Genomic DNA, 22117 nt, shown 5'->3' with positions numbered 1-22117 from the left:
AAGACACCCTTTGGTGTGAGTCATAATGGCAAAAGGGGAATTTGCATATTAGTTATGTTATATATATCACTATATGAAAAGTTTTTCTTGACCATGTCTTTCCACTCGAGGTAAAGGACGTGTAAATGTAGTGAGTATGAGACAAAGTTCCACCTTTTACCTACCGGGGCAATTTACCCATGGTGATATCTCCCCAGGGGGATGTAGACAGTCAAAAGTGGTGTTGCATCTTGTACTACCCCTGGACAGAAATGGTGGTTAGGAGGGTCACAGGTAGGGTAAAGGTTGGGTAAAGGTGGGTAAATTAGACTTTTTGTATAGTTAGGGATAGGGGACATCACTTAAAAAAAGATTGTCAAGAAGTAGTAGTGCTAGTGTTATGTGCCAAATGTTCATCATTGGGCCATGAACAAAATAACAGCTGGTGAAGGCAGAGTGATTTACCCCAAAATACTATAAACCTACTACCCACTTTTATCACTACAAAATTGAGTGATTTTATAGTATTCAGATTGTTCTCAAAGACTAAGTTTTACTAATTACAAGACTGGTACAATGTGTTCAAGTACGAGCAGACATTTTAGTCACTACCGGGTACTTACTTTTGCTCTTGTTTTCCAGCGGAAAAAGAGGTGAAAATAAGTCTTTTGCGAAAATTTCCAAGTTTACATTGTACAAGGTTAAGAATCCACACTTTGAATTAAGAAGCCAAGAACTATGATATAATATGTTTCCAGGGAATAACTCTTTTATTTGTACTAATACTCCCATGGCTTTTTTTGTTGTTTCACTTGTAGTGCCGTTCAGCCGTCGATGAATATGCCGATGTATTGTTTGATCTGATTGTGAGTGAAATGGACCCAGAAACCATCTGTACAGCTATGGGACTCTGCAAACCAGGTGTTGCTATCAAACCAATGATTAAGGTATTGTCTTTGGTAGAGTACAACATTATTGTCAATTTCTTTGTCTTTCTTGTAGTGTTGTGCTGTGTAGCGTCACTTTAAAATTTGCCGCATGTCATTTTCTGCTTCATCTCATTCTGTTTTCATTCTGTTTCATGTTTTTTTCATTCTGCTTTCTTGGCAGTACTAATCTGTCCACTATAGTGGTCAGTGCAACATAGTTTGACCATCTATAAGCAACTGACAAGCTTACTACAGTGCATAATGAAAGTATTACTAAGCATCTTGTATCTATCAGTGATTATAGCAGTTGGAAAAAACACAATCTCCTGTGTCAGTTGGTCACTGAGTTTTGTAAGAGTACTATACACATTGCTTGTGTTCATAGTATTCTTGGCGTCTGTGTGCACCAAATGCATGTTTGAACAAAGAGTAGCAGTGTAGTAGTAGCAGTGTTGGTTCTGGTTTTGCCACCAAGTCCACATGTTGATATTTTGAACTTGTGAAACATAAAAACATAAACAAAGTATTTAAAAGAAGCAAAGACCTGTTCCGCATCCAAATTACAGTACAAGGTATCAATGTCTCTGTAAATTTTACCAGATTTACCCTTTGTTGTTATCAGTATGCCCTCTAATGGTAGCCAGATTTTGTTGTTATGACTCTATGAGTCAAAAAGATAAAAACTAGAATTTCTTGTGAGTCACCACATAGTAAGAAATAGGGGATCACAAAATATTGGTGCATCACTAAAAATTGTATGCATCAGTGACATGTCAAATTGGCTTAGAGGGCACACTGGTTGTTATCCAAGTTTCCGAACCTTTGCAAAATACATAATGAGAGTGTGCCCTCAATTACCCATATCACACATGTAATACAACTAATCTGCAGGGACCATGGAAATGCACTTACCTTATGTAGAGCATCTTTACTCTATGTATCAGCTCTAATTTACATATAGTATCTTTTCTGTGCATTCTATCTACTAACAACCTTAATATTTACATTCAAATCAAAGTGATTTCTTTCACTTGTTATTCATAGAATATGCAAAATAATTGTAAGAGTATTCTTCAACAAATGAGCAATTTTGTGCACAAATATGTACACTACAAACTGTCATGTGCAGTGTGCTTAAACAAAATTGTCTAGTTGTAAGTCAAAATAGTAAAATTTAATACATACTGTACTGACTCAGAAAATTGTTGATAATAATCCCATATTGTCACTGATGTCTCTTTTGCATTGTTAGAGATGTACTGCAACACTTTTTGAACCAAGTTCCAAAATATTCATTCTCGTAATTACAATTAAGTGTTCTTGTGAGTCACTACATAGAAAGGAATTCTCGGTACCTGAAATAAAATATTACTGCCTAGGTGCATCATAAAAATAACAAACATTCAATTTCTTGGTGAACTCCATAACTTCTGTTCCATATACTTCACATACATTAGGGATGTGTGAGAATAAGTTGTTCTATTGTGACCCTCTAGCATGAGGTAAAATGCTATTATTATAGTTAGAGAATAAGTCAGTCTTCTTGTTCTATTTTGACCCTGTAGCATGAGGTAAAATGATATTACAGGTACCAAGAATGGGAAAACATATTTCACTGATGCCTTTTGCATCTTTAGATGTGTACTGCATCACCCTACTACAAACATGAATCAAGCTCAATAAAAATGGGTTTTGTTGTGAGTTAATACACAGTAAGGAATAGGAGAACATCAAATTTCTTTTTGTGAGTCCCAAGAAATTACTGTGTGTCAGTGGCTCTGATTGAACACAGTAACTAGTATTCAGGGAGATACATAGGTAGATACATGTTTGTTATTACAGAAACCCAATGATGACATCTGTACTGAGTGTAAAAAGTTTATAGGTGAGGCACAGCAAGCACTGAAAGACAACAAAACACAGGTGAGTTGAACAAACTATTTCCTCCAGTGCTTTTCTCTTCCAGTACGAGAAAAGTGGCAAACACAAAGACAAATATTATGGTGCTACAAACGGTAACAGGACATTTCTAGTATGTTTCTTACTAGGTTAAAACTAAATTATTTTATATTTTGTAAGTTTTTGTGACAAATACATGTATGTTGTACAATTTGATTGAAATAATGGAAGATACAGTAATTAAATATGAAGCTCTACATTTTTTGTACTCAAAATTTTCGGCAAATTTTTGGTCATGGTTTGGGACTAAATTTTCACATTTTTCTCTTCTTCTAAAATAAGTGAACATTTATGTCGGATGAAAAATTTTCAGATAACTATAGCATTTAAGTTTGTAGTTTTGGTACCACAGATTTTAAACATGTGTTGTTATACTTAACAAAATGATGGATTCTGTATCTTGTGTAGTGTCTTCAGTATGTTTATACTACTAAACACATCATGAAATTCTTGATGCTGATTTTAAAGGCCCATAATTCAATCCCAGGTTCTCACATTAGTGTTATCTTATCAGTAGGATTACATCCTGGGTCATTCTCTTTTTCTAGACACACCTTTTCTAAACTCTGCCAGACAACTGCTTTTCACAACCAAAATTTCTATTGTACATCAACATGGTCCGGTAATGATGTAGTATTTATTAAATATGATTTGTTTCACACAGGAAGAGGTTATGGAAATCCTTGATGAATTCTGCCAAGCACTTGGACCATTAGAAACCCAATGCCAAGATTATGTCAATGAGTATATAAGACAAATTATGAACCTAATTGCAACAGAGTTGGTAAGGCTTATTTGACATTCACCAAGCCAGTCAGCTTTTATGTTTGATACAATCACACAGAAGCCAATGAGAAACTTTATGATACACTTTAAGATAGCAAGATTGAATGAGTACAGTTCTTGCTACATTTTGCCTATAAAGTGAAATGAACTATACATGCCATCGAATGAACACCACAAAGGACATTTTACATACCCTTCATCGGGTGTTTGATACTAAGAAAAATATTGGACTCAATTGTCTGCATGGAGTTGCAATACATTTAAATGGTTTATTTCATATAGACTAAATGTAGCCAAAAAGGTGTTCTTGCTATTTGAAGTGTGGCATATGCAGTTTCTTGTTGGTTTCTGTTTGGTTGTATCAAACAGAAAAGCTGCATGGTGTTGTGAAATTCACTGTACTTTAAACGGGTTTAGTTTATCATAGATGTATGTCTTCATGGTTATGGAACACAAAAAAGTCATTCAAAAAATGTTATTAAAACTATGCAAACTATGTGGATGACACAAAGAGCAACATAACTGTATTGAATTCATGGAATGAATGAAACAATTCTGTGTGATTTCATATTAGAAGTGAACATGTATTATTTAATTGTCATTCAAAGTATCTTCAAAACAGGAATATTAAAGGGCTAATTTTCAATCCCAGGTCAGTGTCTCGACACTTCCAACTTTTATCAAGCCAACATTTTAATGATTACCGTCCCCAAAACACAACTATTTTGAAAATGAAAGTTACAGATTTTTTTCCTGTATATTCATAATACCACAGGCCAACATTAAGTGATAACAATTTTGGCAATTCCATATAGGACTAGTGCTCTATGAGCTCTGTGAGTGTGTTACACGGTCAAAGTCATCTAGCATAATGAGTGTCATCTTAATCCAACCCCTATTTATATCACACTCACAGTAAGGCTTTAACCGAATGGGTTGTATTCAACCTGTTGAAATGGTTTCAGTCTTTGATGACTATGTCTTGACTAGGACTTGTGAAAATCAAAAGAACAGTCAAAATATTGGCAGCATTTTAATTGTGTTGTACGATAACACCTCGAAGCAAAGCAACCCCCAAGAGAAATGACAAACTTAGATGTCTATACATGTACTTGTAAACATACTATGAGTAGTTGGGAGGAGAAACTGTTTTGACATAAAATTTACTTCAGAAATAAAAGTCTAAAATATTGGCCAATACTTTGTTCAAGAAAAGTCCAACCTATTCTATGTTGAAAGCAAGAAAATTTGGAGGTAACCATTCAAATTTTTTTAATTTAGTTGAAAATGATATCAAAATTAAATCATGTTAAAATCCAATATGGCTGCCAATTTCTATGGAATATGAAAGATTGACGATTTCCTTGAAAGCGAGATGGTGAACCCAAAATTTCTTACATTACTTGAAAAGGACTAGGAACAAGGTTTCATGTGGCAAAGTTTGGAGAGAGATTTGAAAAATCTTGATTTTCAAGGAAATTGGTCCCCAGAGTGCATTTTGTACATTTGGGATAACGTTTCAAAATTATCATAACATGTTTGTTATGATTAGGACATTGTAAATCAGTTATCTAACTATACTTGTATTCTATGTTGCAGGATCCAGAGACCATATGCTTTGGTCTGGGATTTTGTCAAGGAAGACTGGCTGGTAAACTAGTAAGGACATGATATTGTTAACAAGTGAATATGTACCAAATTTACAGGTGTACACATGTCACAAGATTTGGATATATCAGAGATTATATTAGATAGGCATTTCTTTGTAAGCAAAAAGATTTTGTAGTAATTTAGGCACAAAGGGTTTGTTTCTGTTTGAGACTGAATGGCAATGTAGAACCAACACTACTGAACAGTCCAGCTCTTATCTGCTGTTTATTGTGCTACAGGTTATACACACTGTCAGTTTTCAGTCCACAGGTCTGATAATACAGAGTGGTAACCATGAAGTGATATGACATGTGACACACAGACATTTTATCGTTAAATATGGCCACTGTAATTCATTCTCATACATCATGTTCCTGTTAGCTTGCACAATGCGCTTGTCACTCAACCTGTCTGTCAGTCTGTCTGTCTGTCTGTCTGTCTGTCTGGTCTGTCTATTAGCTTGTCTGTCAGTCTATCAACTTGTTATCTCTCATGAGTTATTTACAGTTTATCTTTCTCATCTCTCTTTTGCAAGATAAGTTATTCAAAAGTGAATATCATTTTCTTTCCAATTTTGATTGTTTCAGCTATTATATACATGCTAATAATTATATTTTGATTATTTTATCATGACTAATTTTGTTATGTTGTGTCTGCACAAAGTCAGTACATGTACTAGAGGAGTAATTTTCACAAACACACACACTCTTGAATCAACAGAAAGGTTGATTGAAATACGTATGTGAATTTGCAGACTAAGTGTGTATCTGATAATCACAAAAATGAAATTTGAAGGTAGATCAGCTGTGTTAAAATAAAGTTTATTCTTGTCCATTTTTCAGACTGTCCCTATCGTAGACATCAAACCAGCAAAGAAGGTTGCCCAGAAAAGCTCTATTGAGTGTGCTGTGTGTACCCTAGCAATGCAAGAAATTGACTCCCTTATCACACAAAACTCCACCATTGTAAGTAGTGTAGTGAGATGTTACTACTTAATTTACTTTTATTTGCGCAAATATACTTAAGATTGTTTATTGCGGTATGCCTCAAGTGAAAACATGATCAGATAAGCTGACCTACGGCATGCAAATTTGATTTGAAATGATATTATTTCTGGTCAAAAGATTTGTAACCCAATATTAAAATCAGGTCAGATTGGGATATTCAGATGGCGTTTACCTGTAGGTATGAAAAAGTTTATATCAAGAAGTGCAAGTGTTTCAGAACATGAACCAAAGAAAGTCTATATGAACAACTATGACTATAGTCATGGCAACAGCTGAACTAAGTAGTTTTAGACCAAAAGAAAGTTTATGGTTCACTACAATTTCTGAAATCCTTCAACACTGTGTTACAGAGAGTTTGACAAAGACCGATGGCTTATATATTATGTATGGTGCTTTATAATGTTTATATCACCTTGTGGGCAATAGCCCAGTTAAAATCGGTCACGTGATACGAGTCTGACCAATCACAGCCTTCGGAAGAACGTCGAGGTGTAATAAAATGTTTTATATGTCGTGTTTACCTCACAGTCTGAGATCATCTCTGTAGTGGATAAAGTATGTACCATATTACCAGACACAATCCGTGGAGAATGCAAGACATTTATTGATGATTATGGAGTACAAATCATCAACCTTTTGGTCCTTAAACTCAGTCCCAATGAAATTTGCACCAAACTAGGACTGTGTACTGCTAACCAGAAGAGTTTTAGAGGTATGTATTAAATAGGCCTTTGCAAAATTTACAGTGGTGGCGCTCTACTTCCTGTCAGTGTGTACCTTGGGGGTATACATGGTATAGGTTACCCTGTTAATCATAGAGCACTGGTGCTTTCCTCGATGTCTGAACAATACAAAAAACATCTCTGATTTACACTTCTATAGAATACCAAGGGACAAAGCTCTTATGAAACAGTACTAGGAGGTGATAATGCCCCCAATTTGAGTAAGGGTGCTGTATTCTCAATTTCCTGTTTGCAGTCCATTAGTTTAAGGAATTCACTCTTGACAAGATTACTATCAGTATGGCAACAATAACCAGAATTATTTAACCACCACCACCACCACCAACCAACCAATCAACCAACCAACCAACCAACCAACCAACCAATCAATGTATATATTGTATTTGTCCAAGGAAAGTAAAGAACTTCCATCACCCACTGTGTAATCTACCACATCGAAAAACAATAGCTTTAGTTTGCACCTATCTTAGTACACCGAAGACTGGATTACCAGTGTCATATCATGTCTATTTCTCTGTAGATCTTAAAGACACTGAATGTAGTCTGTGTGAGTTAGTAGTACAGTATCTGGATTCTTTCATTGATAAGAACCAAACCAAACAAAAAATTGTACAAGGTCTTCATGAATTCTGTAACATTCTACCAGACAGCCTCAAAGGACAGGTAAGTGAAATAATCATATCCACTCAAAATATGACTCTGTGTCATTCTTGCAACATAGCCCAGAACATAAAAAGATTTCATTGTTGGTTTGTGTATGTAAAGGCTGTACATGTGCCAGTAATAAAAGCTATTTTGTACTGTCCATCCACTGAACGCACAATATGAGACTGTTTTGTACTTATCCCTGTCATAGCATTGTTACAGTTTTATACTTCAAAGTGACCATATGGATGAGGATTAGGTATTTATTTTTGAATATTTCATTTATAAAACAATTGTTATCATGGCTTCCTACTTGAAAAATCAATGTGAAACAACATATGCCAAGTCCTTGTTTGTACCTCAATAAATGACAAAAGATTAATGAATGTGTTTGTTATTGCACATACAATAACAAACTTTTTACACATATTTTAGCTTTTTGCAAAGTATTGAGTTACAACTCAGACGAGGTAAATGCTGTTTCACATTGATTTCCCAATTTAAAAATTAAAAATACAAAAATAATTACTCAATCCTCATCCATATGGTCCCTTCAAATGGTAATGGCTCATTTACAATAAATGATTAGCAATGAAGGCTAAACATTGCAGATGTACAGTTCTTAAAAGTTGTAAAATCACCAACATTTCAAATTAACTCTTTTTAACAGTAGTTGGGGGTAAAGCAAAACCCTGATAGCAGCCACTTGTTGAAAGCACAGAATATCGTAAAGTCATCGTCCATGCTCTTTCATTGTATAGTCCACCCATTTCTCTCTGTTCCCCACCCCTGTGGAATAACAGAAAAAATAGTTCATTATATACATTGATAATGTTTTGGCTCACAAATTAGACAACTTTGATCTCATAGACTTGTATATCCACTTTGATTTGCAGTGTAATGACATCATCACCCAGTATGGTATGGCCATCCCAGAATTGCTTGAACAGCTCTTGGATCCTCTCAAAGTCTGTGAAGTAAGAAGTTTATTTGAATATGATTGTCATGTCATGTATTTATAAAAAATTGATGGCTGTATGCGTATGCATATGTGTATGTGTATGTGTATATGTGTGTGTGTGTGTGTGTGTGTGTGTGTGTATGTATGTGTGTGTCTGTGTGTATGTATGTATGTATGTGTGTATGTATGTATGTATGTATGTATGTATGTATCTATGTATGTATCTATGTATGTATCTATGTATGTATGTATGTATGTATGTATGTATGTATGTATGTATGTATGTATGTATGTATGTATGTATGTATGTATGTATGTATGTATGTATGTATGTATGTATGTATGTATGTATGTATGTATGTATGTATGTATGTATGTATGTATGAAATGTGTTAAATCTTGTCATGGTTTGTACATACCATAATCCAAAGTGAATGCCAAAATAAACCCCTGTGATGAGTGACTGCCACAGTGTGGTTCACAGGGTAAGATTTCTCTCTGGCCATACTTTCATAAGACTGAAATGAAGAGGATGAACTTGCAGTAGGAAGCCCTCCAAACAAATCTTTGAGTACCAAAATCAATACATTGATAAGTATAAATTATTCTGTATAATGAATATCTCTCTACAAGTGATAGCAAAGGCATGTACTCAAATTGCTGCCTTTACGTCATATTGACTAGAACACTGTAAGTAGATTGACTACAAACAATGTACAGAATACAATTCAAGCTACTAGGGTGTTTTAGGAGCAGAGCCTGCAGACTCCCTAGCAGAAATCTGGATATTGTATCATTGACGTTTAATGGCCACTGTTTATCAATTATACCAATTTTGTTGTTGTTGTTATTTTCCCATATTCTCTAGTTAATTGGACTTTGTACTTCCAACCAAGTTCACAATGTTGGTGGTAAGTATCCTTTAAGTTTGATATTTGCAAAACTGTAAAAGTGGCAATAAGTGTTCAAGAATTGCTCCTTAACTCTGTGAGTGCTACTGTGACCCATTTTTGCCATTTTATAGCACCCCACCCTTTCCACTCAACACCAGAGGGCATTTATGAATGGGTTCCATCTGTCTGTGCTCCATAATAACTATGATTGTACATTGTATATCTGATGTCAGACATTCAAGAAAAGTGACTCTGTATACAAGAAAGCCTCACCACACTGGTATTGCTGACTCCCTATTGAACTGTTGATTACCCTCCACCCCATCCATAATTCAGGTTCTCATTCTGATACTTTATTGTTGTATGTATTAAAACATTGGAATGTCGCTATTCATTGTTGCTCCTAAAATCAATATAAAAAGAAGACAAAAAGATGGATACAAAAACAACTAAGATAAAAGTGAACATCAGGACTCGCTTAAAAATCGAATTGCAGATGGGTAAAAGTTGATGGTTGATGTCTACATGTGTATCCACTATAATCTAAACACCAGTTACTAATGGTATCTGTTGTTTATTTCCTCCAGTAAAAGATGACACAACATGCCAACTGTGTAAGTTTGTTGGTCAGTATCTCCTCACAGTCCTGGAAAAGAATGCCACACAACAAGAAATTGAACAAGCTCTAGATCAAGTCTGTGCTATCCTGCCAGCAAGTATCAAAGACGAGGTAAGTTTTTAGCAAATATGATCTCATGTTTGCCTAGCAACTAGACCATGCCCATAGCAACAGCCAAATGGATGTGTATATTGCAAAGATACCAATAGGGTTGGTTAGGCAAGTGGATATATATCCAAAGAAGTGAATACATTTCTACATAGCAACAAGACCATGCCCATAGCAACAACCTTATGATAGTTTATATGTCAAAGATAACAATAGGAATAGTTTGGCAAGTAGATGAATATTGTAAAAAATCATATATAGTTACCTGGCAACTTAGAAACTGCATATAGCAAAACTAAAATGATGGTGTATATTGCATGGTAACAAGAAGGATGCAGATAACAATTTTTGTTAAATGATCACAAACTTTACAGTTATGCTACAATTCCATTGGCACTATTTTGTGGTGAATTTGCTAAGTATTGCTTAAGAAACTGATTATGAAAAATAAGGACTAAAACTTTCCCCATGGTAGGTGAACATCATGGTGTATGAAACAATCACCAAAATACAAATAATATGACAACCCATGATGTGTGAGTGCCAGTGTGGTATACTTAGGGTATTTGCACACATACTGGCAGTGTTGTTTGTTGGCGTACTTTCAAGTGAAAGGGCAACAGAAAGCACTGCGAGCACAAGTGCAAATACCCCACCCCAGCAGAATATGGCATATTAAATAATCACAGTAGTGTAACAGTCCTGTTGTAAACACATCTAACATACATATATTAAATAATCACAGTAGTGTAACAGTCCTGCTGTAAAGACATCTAACATAGGTATATTAAATAATCACAGTAGTGTAACAGTCCTGCTGTAAAGACATCTAACATAGGTATATTAAATAATCACAGTAGTGTAACAGTCCTGCTGTAAAGACATCTAACATAGGTATATTAAATAATCACAGTAGTGTAACAGTCCTGCTGTAAATACATCTAACATAGGTATATTTAATAATCACAGTAGTGTAACAGTCCTGCTGTAAATACATCTAACATAGGTATAATTCTGTTCACAGTGCACCTCACTGGTTGCAGAGTATGGACCTATTGTGTTCCAATTATTGGATCAGCTCTCACCAGATCAGATATGCCAGGTAGGTGAATAGATTCAAATGATGTATTTTAGCATCAAATCTAAAATTATTTACCATTTGTAATTTCATTGTTAAAATATATGTAGCAACATTTTCCCAAAAAATGATACATCTTTGCTACCTAAAATCTATAATCAGCTGATCATACCGCCACCTGGTGGTCAGCTGTAACTATGGAATTTGTTATTCTGATGAGGATCATAGACCAAGACAGATCATACCGCCACCTGGTGGTCAGCTGTAAATATGGAATGTGTTATTCTGATGAGGATCATAGACCAAGACAGATCATACCGCCACCTAGTGGTCAACTGTAACTATGGAATTTGTCATTCTGATGAGGCTCATCGACCAAGACAGATCATACTGCCACCTGGTGGTCAGCTGTAACTATGGAATTTGTCATTCTGATGAGGATCATAGACCAAGACAGATCGAAAGCTCAATGCTAAAAAACTTTGAACTGCTTGTGGGTTATAACCTTTGTAAATCATTTGATCTACCAAGCTGATAAATATTTTTGGTCAGTACACCTTTTTGTTACAGTAACAATAAATCTCTACTCTTGTTCTATAGGTCCTTGGACTGTGCAGCTCCAGCAGCGTCAAAGGTAGGGGTTATTGAAGTCATCTTGGGTCATAACCATGGCAACACTTGTCACAGGCATAGTCCAAGATCACCTAAGTTCTTCCTGTGATTTAGGTTTATGTAAATTCTGCACATATCTCAAAATTAAACCAGTGCATTGTAAACATTTATACCTTTTTGGTTTGTAGTCTGTAATTCGGTTTCATAATTTCTATCTCAAAAAAGTAAAAATATGGTTTTATAAACCACTGGAAGATCAACTATCACTACTCATAAAGGCAGCAATATCTATTTTACAATTTTAATATTCAGAACCACACTCCGATAATTGGTGGCACTCTACTACATATTTTGACGTGTTATGTAGTATTAGGTGTGTGTCTAGGTACACTGTTCTTGTCATACAAACAGTCACAAAGACCAAGAGCAGCCTTTCATTTCCTCTTGCATATCATTCTCACACTGGTTGCCCAATGCAGAAGGTACTGGATCGGAGCTTTCAAGACATCTTGTTGTCTATTCCAAGTAGGACAAAAATGTTGTTTATGTAATCTGTGGAAGTGTTGCCAAACATACACTGTTATCTTTGGCATTCACTTTGTTCTCATGCTAAGAACAAAGCATTCAAATGCATCTGTGGTGTCTACAAATTGACTTTGATATTCATTTGTTTGTTTGCCTTGTAGTTTCTCCAGTGAAGGATGATCAGTATTGTGATGTGTGCAAACTAGTTGCTCAGTATGCCTTAACAGCCCTTAAAAGCAACTCTACTGAAGCAGAAATTGAAAATGCACTTGAACAACTGTGCAGTGCACTTCCAGCCTCCATTAGTGATGAGGTAAAGTATTATATTCCCTCAAAATATCCCCTCTCAGTTTATTGGTGTATTAATGATATGTGAAGAATATGTAGCATGATGGGTAGATAAAATGAAGAAAAAAAACAAGAAAATTGTTTGACACAAGAAATTGCAACTTACACCATCTACAAATGGATGTTGTATTTTCAGTTGACAGTGTTTTAGAAAAATTAAGGCAATAAAACACACCACAAATGTATACACCGACATTTAAAAAAAAAGGTTAATCGTTTTATAAACCAGTTAGAAATGAAATGCTAAGTTACAAAATGTGCATTTTGTTGTGATAGGTGACAATGTACATCCCCAGTATAACAGTATACTTCCCTGTCATAACACAATTACTGTAATATGTATGGTACTTTGATTGCTTACAGTGTACAACCCTTGTCAAGCAGTACGTCCCTCTCATAATACAATTACTGTAATATGTATGGTACTTTGATTGCTTACAGTGTACAACCCTTGTCAAGCAGTACGTCCTTCTCATAATACAATAACTGTAATATGTATGGTACTTTGATTGCTTACAGTGTACAACCCTTGTCAAGCAGTACTTCCTTCTCATAACACAATAACTGTAATATGTATGGTACTTTGATTGCTTACAGTGTACAACCCTTGTCAAGCAGTACTTCCCTCTCATAATACAATTACTGTAATATGTATGGTACTTTGATTGCTTACAGTGTACAACCCTTGTCAAGCAGTACTTCCCTCTCATAACACAATTACTGTAATATGTATGGTACTTTGATTGCTTACAGTGTACAACCCTTGTCAAGCAGTACTTCCCTATCATAATACAATTGCTGTAATATGTATGGTACTTTGATTGCTTACAGTGTACAACACTTGTCAAGCAGTACTTCCATCTCATAATACAATTGCTGTAATATGTATGGTACTTTGATTGCTTACAGTGTACAACACTTGTCAAGCAGTACTTCCATCTCATAATACAATTACTGTAATATGTATGGTACTTTGATTGCTTACAGTGTACAACCCTTGTCAAGCAGTACTTCCCTCTCATAATACAATTACTTGACACGATGACACCAGATGACGTTTGTAAGGTCAGTCATTACTATAAATAATTACACTATGAATGAAGATAATTTTTTTCTTTCATGAATTTTAAAAGTTGTTTGACAAGGATTAAACAGTGATTTTACTTACTTAGGCATATTTAAAAAAAATGCGTGTTTCTGACTACATCTAGTTTAATTTGCTGACCCTAAATTTTTTTTTAAAAATGTAAATAAAATGACAAAAAGTTAAGAAATTCTTTGTCTTCTTGACCTTCATGTATGTATGTTTTCTTTCCCCAGTGATATCTGTACATATTTCATCAAACTATCACAGGAGTATTCTGACCAACATTTTGTTTGTTTTGGGGTCAATTAAAAAGAAAAAGAAAATAAAATGAAATCCCAACCTACCTACCCTATTTTCTGAGATCAATTTTTTTTGCCTTTTATTAGAGACTGTTGTAGCTATAACTTTTGCACACACACACACACACACACACACACACACACACACACACACACACACACACACACACACACACACACATACATACACACATACATACACACATACATACATACACATACATACATACACACATACATACATACATACATACACACATAGATACACACACATACATACATACATACATACACACACATACATACATACATACATACATACACACACATACATACATACACACATATATATACACATACACACATACACACACATACACATGCACGTACGTACGTACGTACACACACAGACACAGACATACACATACACATTCACACACATACACACATACACACGCATGCACACACACTCATACACACATACACATACACGCACACATGCACGCACACACACAGCCACACATACATGCATACATCCACCCACACATACAGAAACACTCATACACACAGAAACACACACACACCACACACACAGAAACACTCATACACACAGAAACACACACACACCACACACACAGAAACACACACACAAACATACCCCCACCCACCCACCCACCCACCCCCACCCCTGCACACACACATGTATGTATGTAGGCACATTGATGCACATAAACACATTTTTTAGTTAAGCTCTTCATGATGATAGATTCTGACCCTATTTTCACTGTTTCACATCCATATTTAGGCACTTGGACTATGCAGCTCAACTAAATCACCTGTAAGTTGATATTGAATTTTTTCTGGTACTTTTCCTTGATTTGCAATTGTCTGTCTTTCCATCTGCTACCTTTACATGGCTCTTGACATATCCAAAATATTCATTTTACTAGACAGTTCTGTAACAGTTAACTGATCGTCCATGTATTTACCAGTATTTCTCTCTTAAAGTTGCCATATGGATGAGGATTATGTATTTATTTTGGATTTTTAATTTATAACACAACTTTATCATGGCTTCCTACTTGAAAATCAATATGAAACAACATATACCAAGTCATTATTAGCTCAGTAAATTGCAAAAGATTAATAAACTTGTAAAATCTTTATTATTGTACATACAATAACAAACCTTTTGACACATTTTTTAATTTTTTGCAATGTATTGAGGTACAAACACAGACTTGGTTTGTCAAATGTGTCCCAGAAATAACCTTTTTTTTGAAAAAACAAACAAACAAGGAAACTCCAACTCATTCTCAGTTAAAATATTATTTTTTTTTAAATTTGAAAAAAAAAACGGTCACCCTATGTGACATAGAGGTCAAAATGTTGGCAAATTTAACCATTTTAGAATCCAATACAATCAGTTTCTTTTAAAACAGGATGGCAAATCTCCAAAAATGTTTTAATTATTTCAAAATGACCAGAATTAAGTTTCCATATGGAGACATTTGAAGAACTAAGATTTTCAGTGAAATTTGTTCCAAGGAGTATTTTACCATATATGATCATGTCCCCACTTATAGCTGTTGGAGAGTGGAAAGACAGATACTTGAAATACACAATATCCAACCCACATGTTGTAAACTTACACTTGATTTCTATATACATGTACATTATGCTTCTTGATGGAAATTTATCGTACAGGACATATTTACTTGTAAACATTACATGAATATGTCCACCATAGAACTATGTAATTTCTAGAGTCACAATGTATTGAGAGTGGCATGTTGAGGGCGCTCTTGTTGGGAGCTGTTAAAAGGGAACATGGTCACCACTGATTTTAGTCAAGTCTTGTTTTCCTTCTTCTAGTTTTCTTTTTCGCACAAGTGCAGAGTACCACATAACTCATTCATATGTAATTAGCTATTTATAAGCCAATGGTAGGTGACTATGGTTTTCCAGAGTTCCCCCCCCCCCCCCCGAGAATTTTTTGATCTCAGGGTTTTAACATACTATAGTGAATTGCATCATTGCCCGCACTCAAGCATGGACCCAATACTTTTTGTTTCAGTAAGCCTAGTTTCAACCATTGTAAGGGAGGGGTGTCTGGACTAGTGCCACGCCCAGGGCATTGTCGTGGTTCGATACGGTTACTTTGTCGGTTTGTTTAGAATGCAGTTTGTTTAATAATAATGATGGCTCTTCAATATCACCTATGTGATTTGATAATTATGAATTTTGAACATGTTAATTAATTTGTGTTTGTACAGCTTGTTCTTAAGAAGACACCACTAAAGAACCCTACTACCTGTGCTGTTTGTGAGCTTGCTATGAATTACATTGATGGTTTTATTGATCAAAACTCAACTGCAGTAAGTATAGTACTTTGACATAACAGTATTTCTTTGTGTCCTTATAGTTATTATTCATGGGACAAGTGTCAAACTATGGCCAGTTGTGATGACGGATGTTGTAAGTGTTTGTGCTAAGGTTTAGAAACCCTGGTAACAGAAAGGGGCAATATAGTAAAACAGACATAGTTTCCTATACGTTATACCATAATATTAGTGGGGAACCTGGTAAAATGACAAGGAAACTCTTACCTGCTTATTGCTCTTAACAAAAATACTGGTAGGGAACCCTGGTAAAATGACAGGGAAACTGTTACGTACCTGCTTACAGCCCTTAACAAAAACAGTGGGGCACCCTGGTAAAATGACTGGGGAACTCAGGTAGATTTTACATGTTTACAACCCTTGGGTCTGTTTCCATACGACATAAATACAACACGAATATTGTCAGAGTTTTGGGGTTTTTTTTTACATAAATGCAATCGTTAAGTATTCAAAAACGGTTTCACATATTTTGTGCGGAAAAAAATTTGGGTCAAAACAAGACCTCTGAGTCTGTAAGAATGCTTTATGGCAGTTTGAATTTCCTTTATTTGCATAGATTACCCACAGTGCTCATTATATATCCTTGTTGTGTGTTACAGTTACCTGCTTACCATCCATGTGATCTAAAAGAACTATGTATTATTGCATGCAGTAAAATACTGATTGTGTTTTTGTTTCTCAGAGTGAAATTATCGCAGTTCTTGACAAAGTGTGCAGTGCATTGCCAAGCTCTCTTGGTACTGAATGCACAGCTTTGATTGATGAGTATGGTCCAGAAATTCTCAAATTATTGGTACAACAGTTGGATCCCAAACAAGTCTGCTCTGAGCTTGGACTGTGCACAGCTCAAAAGGTCAAAGGTGAGGATTGATTGACATGTCTTTCAATGTCAGCTGTTGATTAGAAACATATGATTGTGGTATTAAAGACCCACTTCAGATTAGGATTAACTCATTTGTTTTGCATAAAATCTACAGTGTTGTTACATGCATGTATCTGGGCTGTTACAGTGCTGTAGCACTATTGTAACAGTGTTTTATAGACTCAGACCGGTTACACTGCTGTGGTTACTGCCTGATAACATTGGTACTCAACAGTACTGTAGCATTGTCTGAACAAGCCAGTTGCATGGCTGTAGTTACTGAGCTGTAACATTGGTGCTCAGCAGTGGTGTAACAGCACTGTAGCATTGTTGTAACAGTGTTGCAAGAACAGACCAGTTACATGGCTGTGGTTACTACACTGTAACATTAGTGCTCAGAAGTGCTGTTACAGTACTGTAGCATTGTGTTAACAGTGTTGCAAGAGCATGCACACCAGTTACTTAGCTGCAGTTACAGCACTGTAACATTAATGCTCAGCAATGCTGTAACAGCACTGTAGTACTGTTATAACCGGTGCAAGAGCAGACCAGTTACATGGCTGTGGTTACTATGATGTAATATTAGGGCTCAGAAGTGATGTGACAGTACTGTAACATTGTTATTACATCAGTGCAAGAGTATTTTACTGCATTACTGTAGCATTGGTGCTCTGCAGTGCTGTAACTGTGCTGCTACTATAATATTTTAGACTTGTCAGACTGAAGTGGTACATGTATACACTTGAAGATATTATATCATAAATGTGATGTAACACATTTCTATGAGTCACTAATATTTATGTATGTTATGTTGTTTTATTCCTATAGTGGCTGTCAAGGACTCTACAACCTGTGAGGTTTGCAAGCTGGTTGGCCAGTATTTGTTGACTGTGTTGAAAAATAATGCCACTGAACAAGAGATTGAACAGGCATTGGAAGAGGTCTGTAACCTTCTTCCAGCTTCTGTCAAGGATGAGGTGAGTTACACAAAGTCTATTTTGTTATTTCTTTGTCTAGAGAGTTTTTGAAGCAGCAACGTCATAAGCCTGTTTATGCCACTTACTGTATATTCCGTTCAATCTCTCATAGCATAGGCCTGTAACTAGAATTGCAAAAAAATGTTAATATGGTTTGAAAATCTCAACACATAATTGCCCAATCAGCTTGTTGTCACCATGGAGTATTCAAATGTATGCAGATGACACACATGCAAATGAAGTATATGTAGATTAACATGCAGTTGAGATGTGTGATAATCTGCATACACTTCATTTGAGTTTTATTGACAGAGTTCCATGAACTTGCAATGTACTGTTTTAGTACTTCCAATGTTTACACTATCTTGATCACCGGGTGATTAGAATCGCACACAACAGAGGAGCTGCTATCACCCACTTGTGTTGTCAACCACATTGAAGAACAATAGATTTAGTTTGTGTCTATCTTAGTAAACCGAAGCCTCCAATACCAGTGTCGTATTTGCTCTATCTACAACTGTCTGGAGATATTATATATAAATATAAAAGAATAAAAAACCTACAACCATGATTGTGTTGTGTTGTATACAATACCTAAATCTATTTGATGTTCTGCTCTCTTACAGTGTAATTCCTTAGTGCAGCAGTACGGGCCAGTCTTGTTCAGTTTACTTAAAAGCTTGTCTCCAAGTGAACTTTGTGATGTAAGTTTTCTTTTTACTCTAATACAAAATACCAAATACAACTGTGGAAAATATAGTGTTTACTTTGTTTGTGTGCAGTGAGTTAAGAAAAGACTTTATACAAAAATAGAACTATAGAATATATAGTGTCTACTTCGTTTGTGTGCCATGAGTTAAGAAAGGACTTCGTACAGAGGTATAGCTATAGAATAAATAGTGTTTGACTTGCTTGTATGAAGTGAGCTAATGAAAAACTTGGTGCAAAGGTGTGGTATATGCAACTGATACAAAGTAACAGTTGATACAAAGTAACAGTTGATGCCCCATGTAGATTATCATGCCACTTTTATCAGCTTGTTTATATCTGTGAATGTTACTCGCATGATAACTTGTCTGCTTTGACATCATAAACTGGACACTTGGGCAACTTCTCAAGTACCGATCAATTTGACAGAACCCCATGATGCGCGAGTGTCAGGGTGGCGTACTTGGGGTATTTGCATGAGAGCTTGCAGTGTTCTCTGTAGCAGTATGAGAGCGAAAGTGCAGCAGAAAACACTGCAAGCACGAGTGCAAATAGCCCTGAGTACTTACACTGGAATACACACAGAATGGGGTTCTGTAATAATTACATATGTTTATCTGAAAGAGCAAATTTCAGTAAAAATTATACTGTGCAATAGTGCACTTTCATGCTCAACAAACGATTATGCCACATTTGCATATCATTTGTGTGTGGGTAGGCAATAATGTTTTGGGTATTGCACTGCAGTGCTAACACCACCAATATGTCTGCGCAACAGTGCAAGTAATCTCTGATACATATGGATCCCTAGTGTTTTTTGCCCTGATCTGATGTCGATAGTTATTATGGCTCGGCATTAAATTTGGCTTATTACTAAGAACTGGCAAAGTCAGCACAATTCATTGTGTAGAGAATTGCCAATGTCCATGCACAGCACATTGTCACTGTTTATAATGTGATAAATTCTGAAAGTAGACGACGTAACATACCCTCAAACTTGTATAACCTTAGCAGATTTTTACCACTTCAACTTTAACACATTGGGTAGAATGTTGACTTACAAATGTTTGCATTGTTTACTTGAATGTAGGCTATTGGTCTGTGCCCAGGTAAACTAGTAGTTGGTGCCGATAAGTGTATGTTTGGTCCTGCCTTCTGGTGTGCTAGTGAGACCAATGCTAAACTGTGCAATGTAAGTATAACGTGTAGTGACTTCTGCGTGGGGTTATTACAGATTAATATCAACCCTGTAACTTTTAAGTGAAATGAATTAGTAGATTAGCATAAATGTACTATTTGATTGTTTGCAAAATGTATGTCTGTAATATATGTGTCTGGCAATGCTTATCAGCCAGAACCAAACACCTGTACTGAATGGAGCCTTTCTTAGCATTTTGCAATATGACCACAAGAGGGCGTTGTATACTACCATTATTTCCATCTCCTCATCCTTGTTAAGTAACGGCATTACTGCCTAATTTCAGTAATTTGTTGAAATTCATGTGGGTTTTTTCTATCTTTTTTTCAGGCTGTCCAGCACTGCAAGCTGCATGTGTGGTAGATTATCAAATAACAAGGGATGAACCCTTATACATCAAACATCAATTACAAATACTACCCTCTAAGCTAAGATAGTATCAATTTGTAATCCAAGCACCAAAAACATTTAAAAAATGTTTCTTTTTTTAAATAAACTAACCTAGATTGTAAACATTTATTTGATTGATTATTTTGTCACCTTAGACTAATTTACAATGTTGTCACAATGCAAACCATAGTAGATATATATCCATTAAAATGAAGTATGAAAGGCCAAAGTAGTAAGCATTTAGAATGTATGTGGAGTTGTCCATGAAAAAAAATGCAGCTAAAGATAAATTGAGACTGTTGATTTCCTTGAGAATAGTGTTTTACAAGTGTTATTATCCTTGGCTAAATATAAAATGTATGTTGCCCACCAGCACCAGCAGGTTTGTACAATTTTAAGCCTCTATTTTAAGAACAAAATCAGTTGAACCTTAAAACATAATGGTTTGTTGTTCACTAAAACAACAACTATGGTGTGCTGCAAAGGAGAATAAAAAACTCAAAAGACAGAACTTACTGTAGTCTGTAAGGTACAGCATGACAGGGCACCCTCACACATCAGTCAACCCCTCTCTCTCATCTGTAATTAGGTACACCATAACAGGGCGCCCTCACACATCAGTCAACCGATGAGCATGGAGCGACACAACATATCTTACAGTCTAAACTTGCTGCTACTCTGGTTTTGTGACTCAGAAACTTTTTTTGATAAGATTTTGGAAATATGTGTCAGTATTTTGTTAAGTTTTGTTTCTTGAGAGTAAGACTTTGATTCACACAACTCATGTCTGTATTTTTGGTAATTTGTTTTATATTAATGATGCAATTGATGTAAAATTGATTATTTTGTTGAAGTGAAATCAAGATATTTTGACAAGACGGTGTAAATTTGATTATTCTTGACGATTTTCATAATGTAATGCAGTTGTTTGATAAACAAATATATGGTAAAAAATGGTATCCAGTTTGGACACTAGTCAAACACCGTGGTAATAATTTGGTAAATTACAGCAGAGACAGGCTTACTTGTCTGTGATTACAGATATTCAGTGAGCCAGGTGTAGACTGATCAGAACTTTACATGAAATTGTGAATGCATTTAAAACATCTGTTCAACTCTTGCAATGTACATCACAAGATGCACCAGGTATATGTATTTGGAACATAATAAATACACCAAAAATTTGTAAAAAAAACCTGTACAACTGTCATTTTATGTGTGAAACATGAGTTTATATGTATGTCTTAGTATTAAACCACTTGCCTCTTACCACTGTGGTCGGGGTTCGAACCCATTCAGGGTTTGATTAAATTTACCACACTGTAAGTAAGAAGAGTGTAGTTCAGTTTGAC

At 35.5% G+C, this 22117-nt stretch overlaps 1 protein-coding gene across 3 annotated transcripts in view; it reads left to right on the top strand.

Annotated features, from left to right (window-relative positions):
* LOC144452357 (prosaposin-like) overlaps positions 1–21963 on the top strand; it is a 27744-nt gene extending 5781 nt beyond the window's left edge. The window contains exons 4-24 of one of the 3 annotated variants that reach the window (XM_078143448.1): positions 798–938; positions 2751–2831; positions 3532–3651; positions 5253–5312; positions 6146–6268; positions 6839–7022; positions 7574–7716; positions 8595–8675; positions 9528–9570; positions 10140–10282; positions 11304–11381; positions 11958–11991; positions 12656–12807; positions 13830–13907; positions 15034–15066; positions 16505–16606; positions 17313–17490; positions 18321–18469; positions 19096–19173; positions 20268–20369; positions 20706–21963. In XM_078143448.1, the coding sequence (XP_077999574.1) occupies positions 798–938; positions 2751–2831; positions 3532–3651; positions 5253–5312; positions 6146–6268; positions 6839–7022; positions 7574–7716; positions 8595–8675; positions 9528–9570; positions 10140–10282; positions 11304–11381; positions 11958–11991; positions 12656–12807; positions 13830–13907; positions 15034–15066; positions 16505–16606; positions 17313–17490; positions 18321–18469; positions 19096–19173; positions 20268–20369; positions 20706–20738 (2136 nt within the window). In that variant the 3' untranslated portion in view covers positions 20739–21963. The remainder of the gene's footprint in view (positions 1–797; positions 939–2750; positions 2832–3531; positions 3652–5252; positions 5313–6145; positions 6269–6838; positions 7023–7573; positions 7717–8594; positions 8676–9527; positions 9571–10139; positions 10283–11303; positions 11382–11957; positions 11992–12655; positions 12808–13829; positions 13908–15033; positions 15067–16504; positions 16607–17312; positions 17491–18320; positions 18470–19095; positions 19174–20267; positions 20370–20705) is intronic. The other 2 variants (XM_078143447.1, XM_078143449.1) reach the window with 2 other exon arrangements.
* The last annotated feature ends 154 nt before the right edge of the window (positions 21964–22117 follow it).

This window comes from Glandiceps talaboti, chromosome 22, assembly GCF_964340395.1.
Source record: "Glandiceps talaboti chromosome 22, keGlaTala1.1, whole genome shotgun sequence".
NCBI lineage: Eukaryota > Metazoa > Hemichordata > Enteropneusta > Spengelidae > Glandiceps > Glandiceps talaboti.
This window is presented reverse-complemented; position numbering and strand designations above follow the sequence as displayed.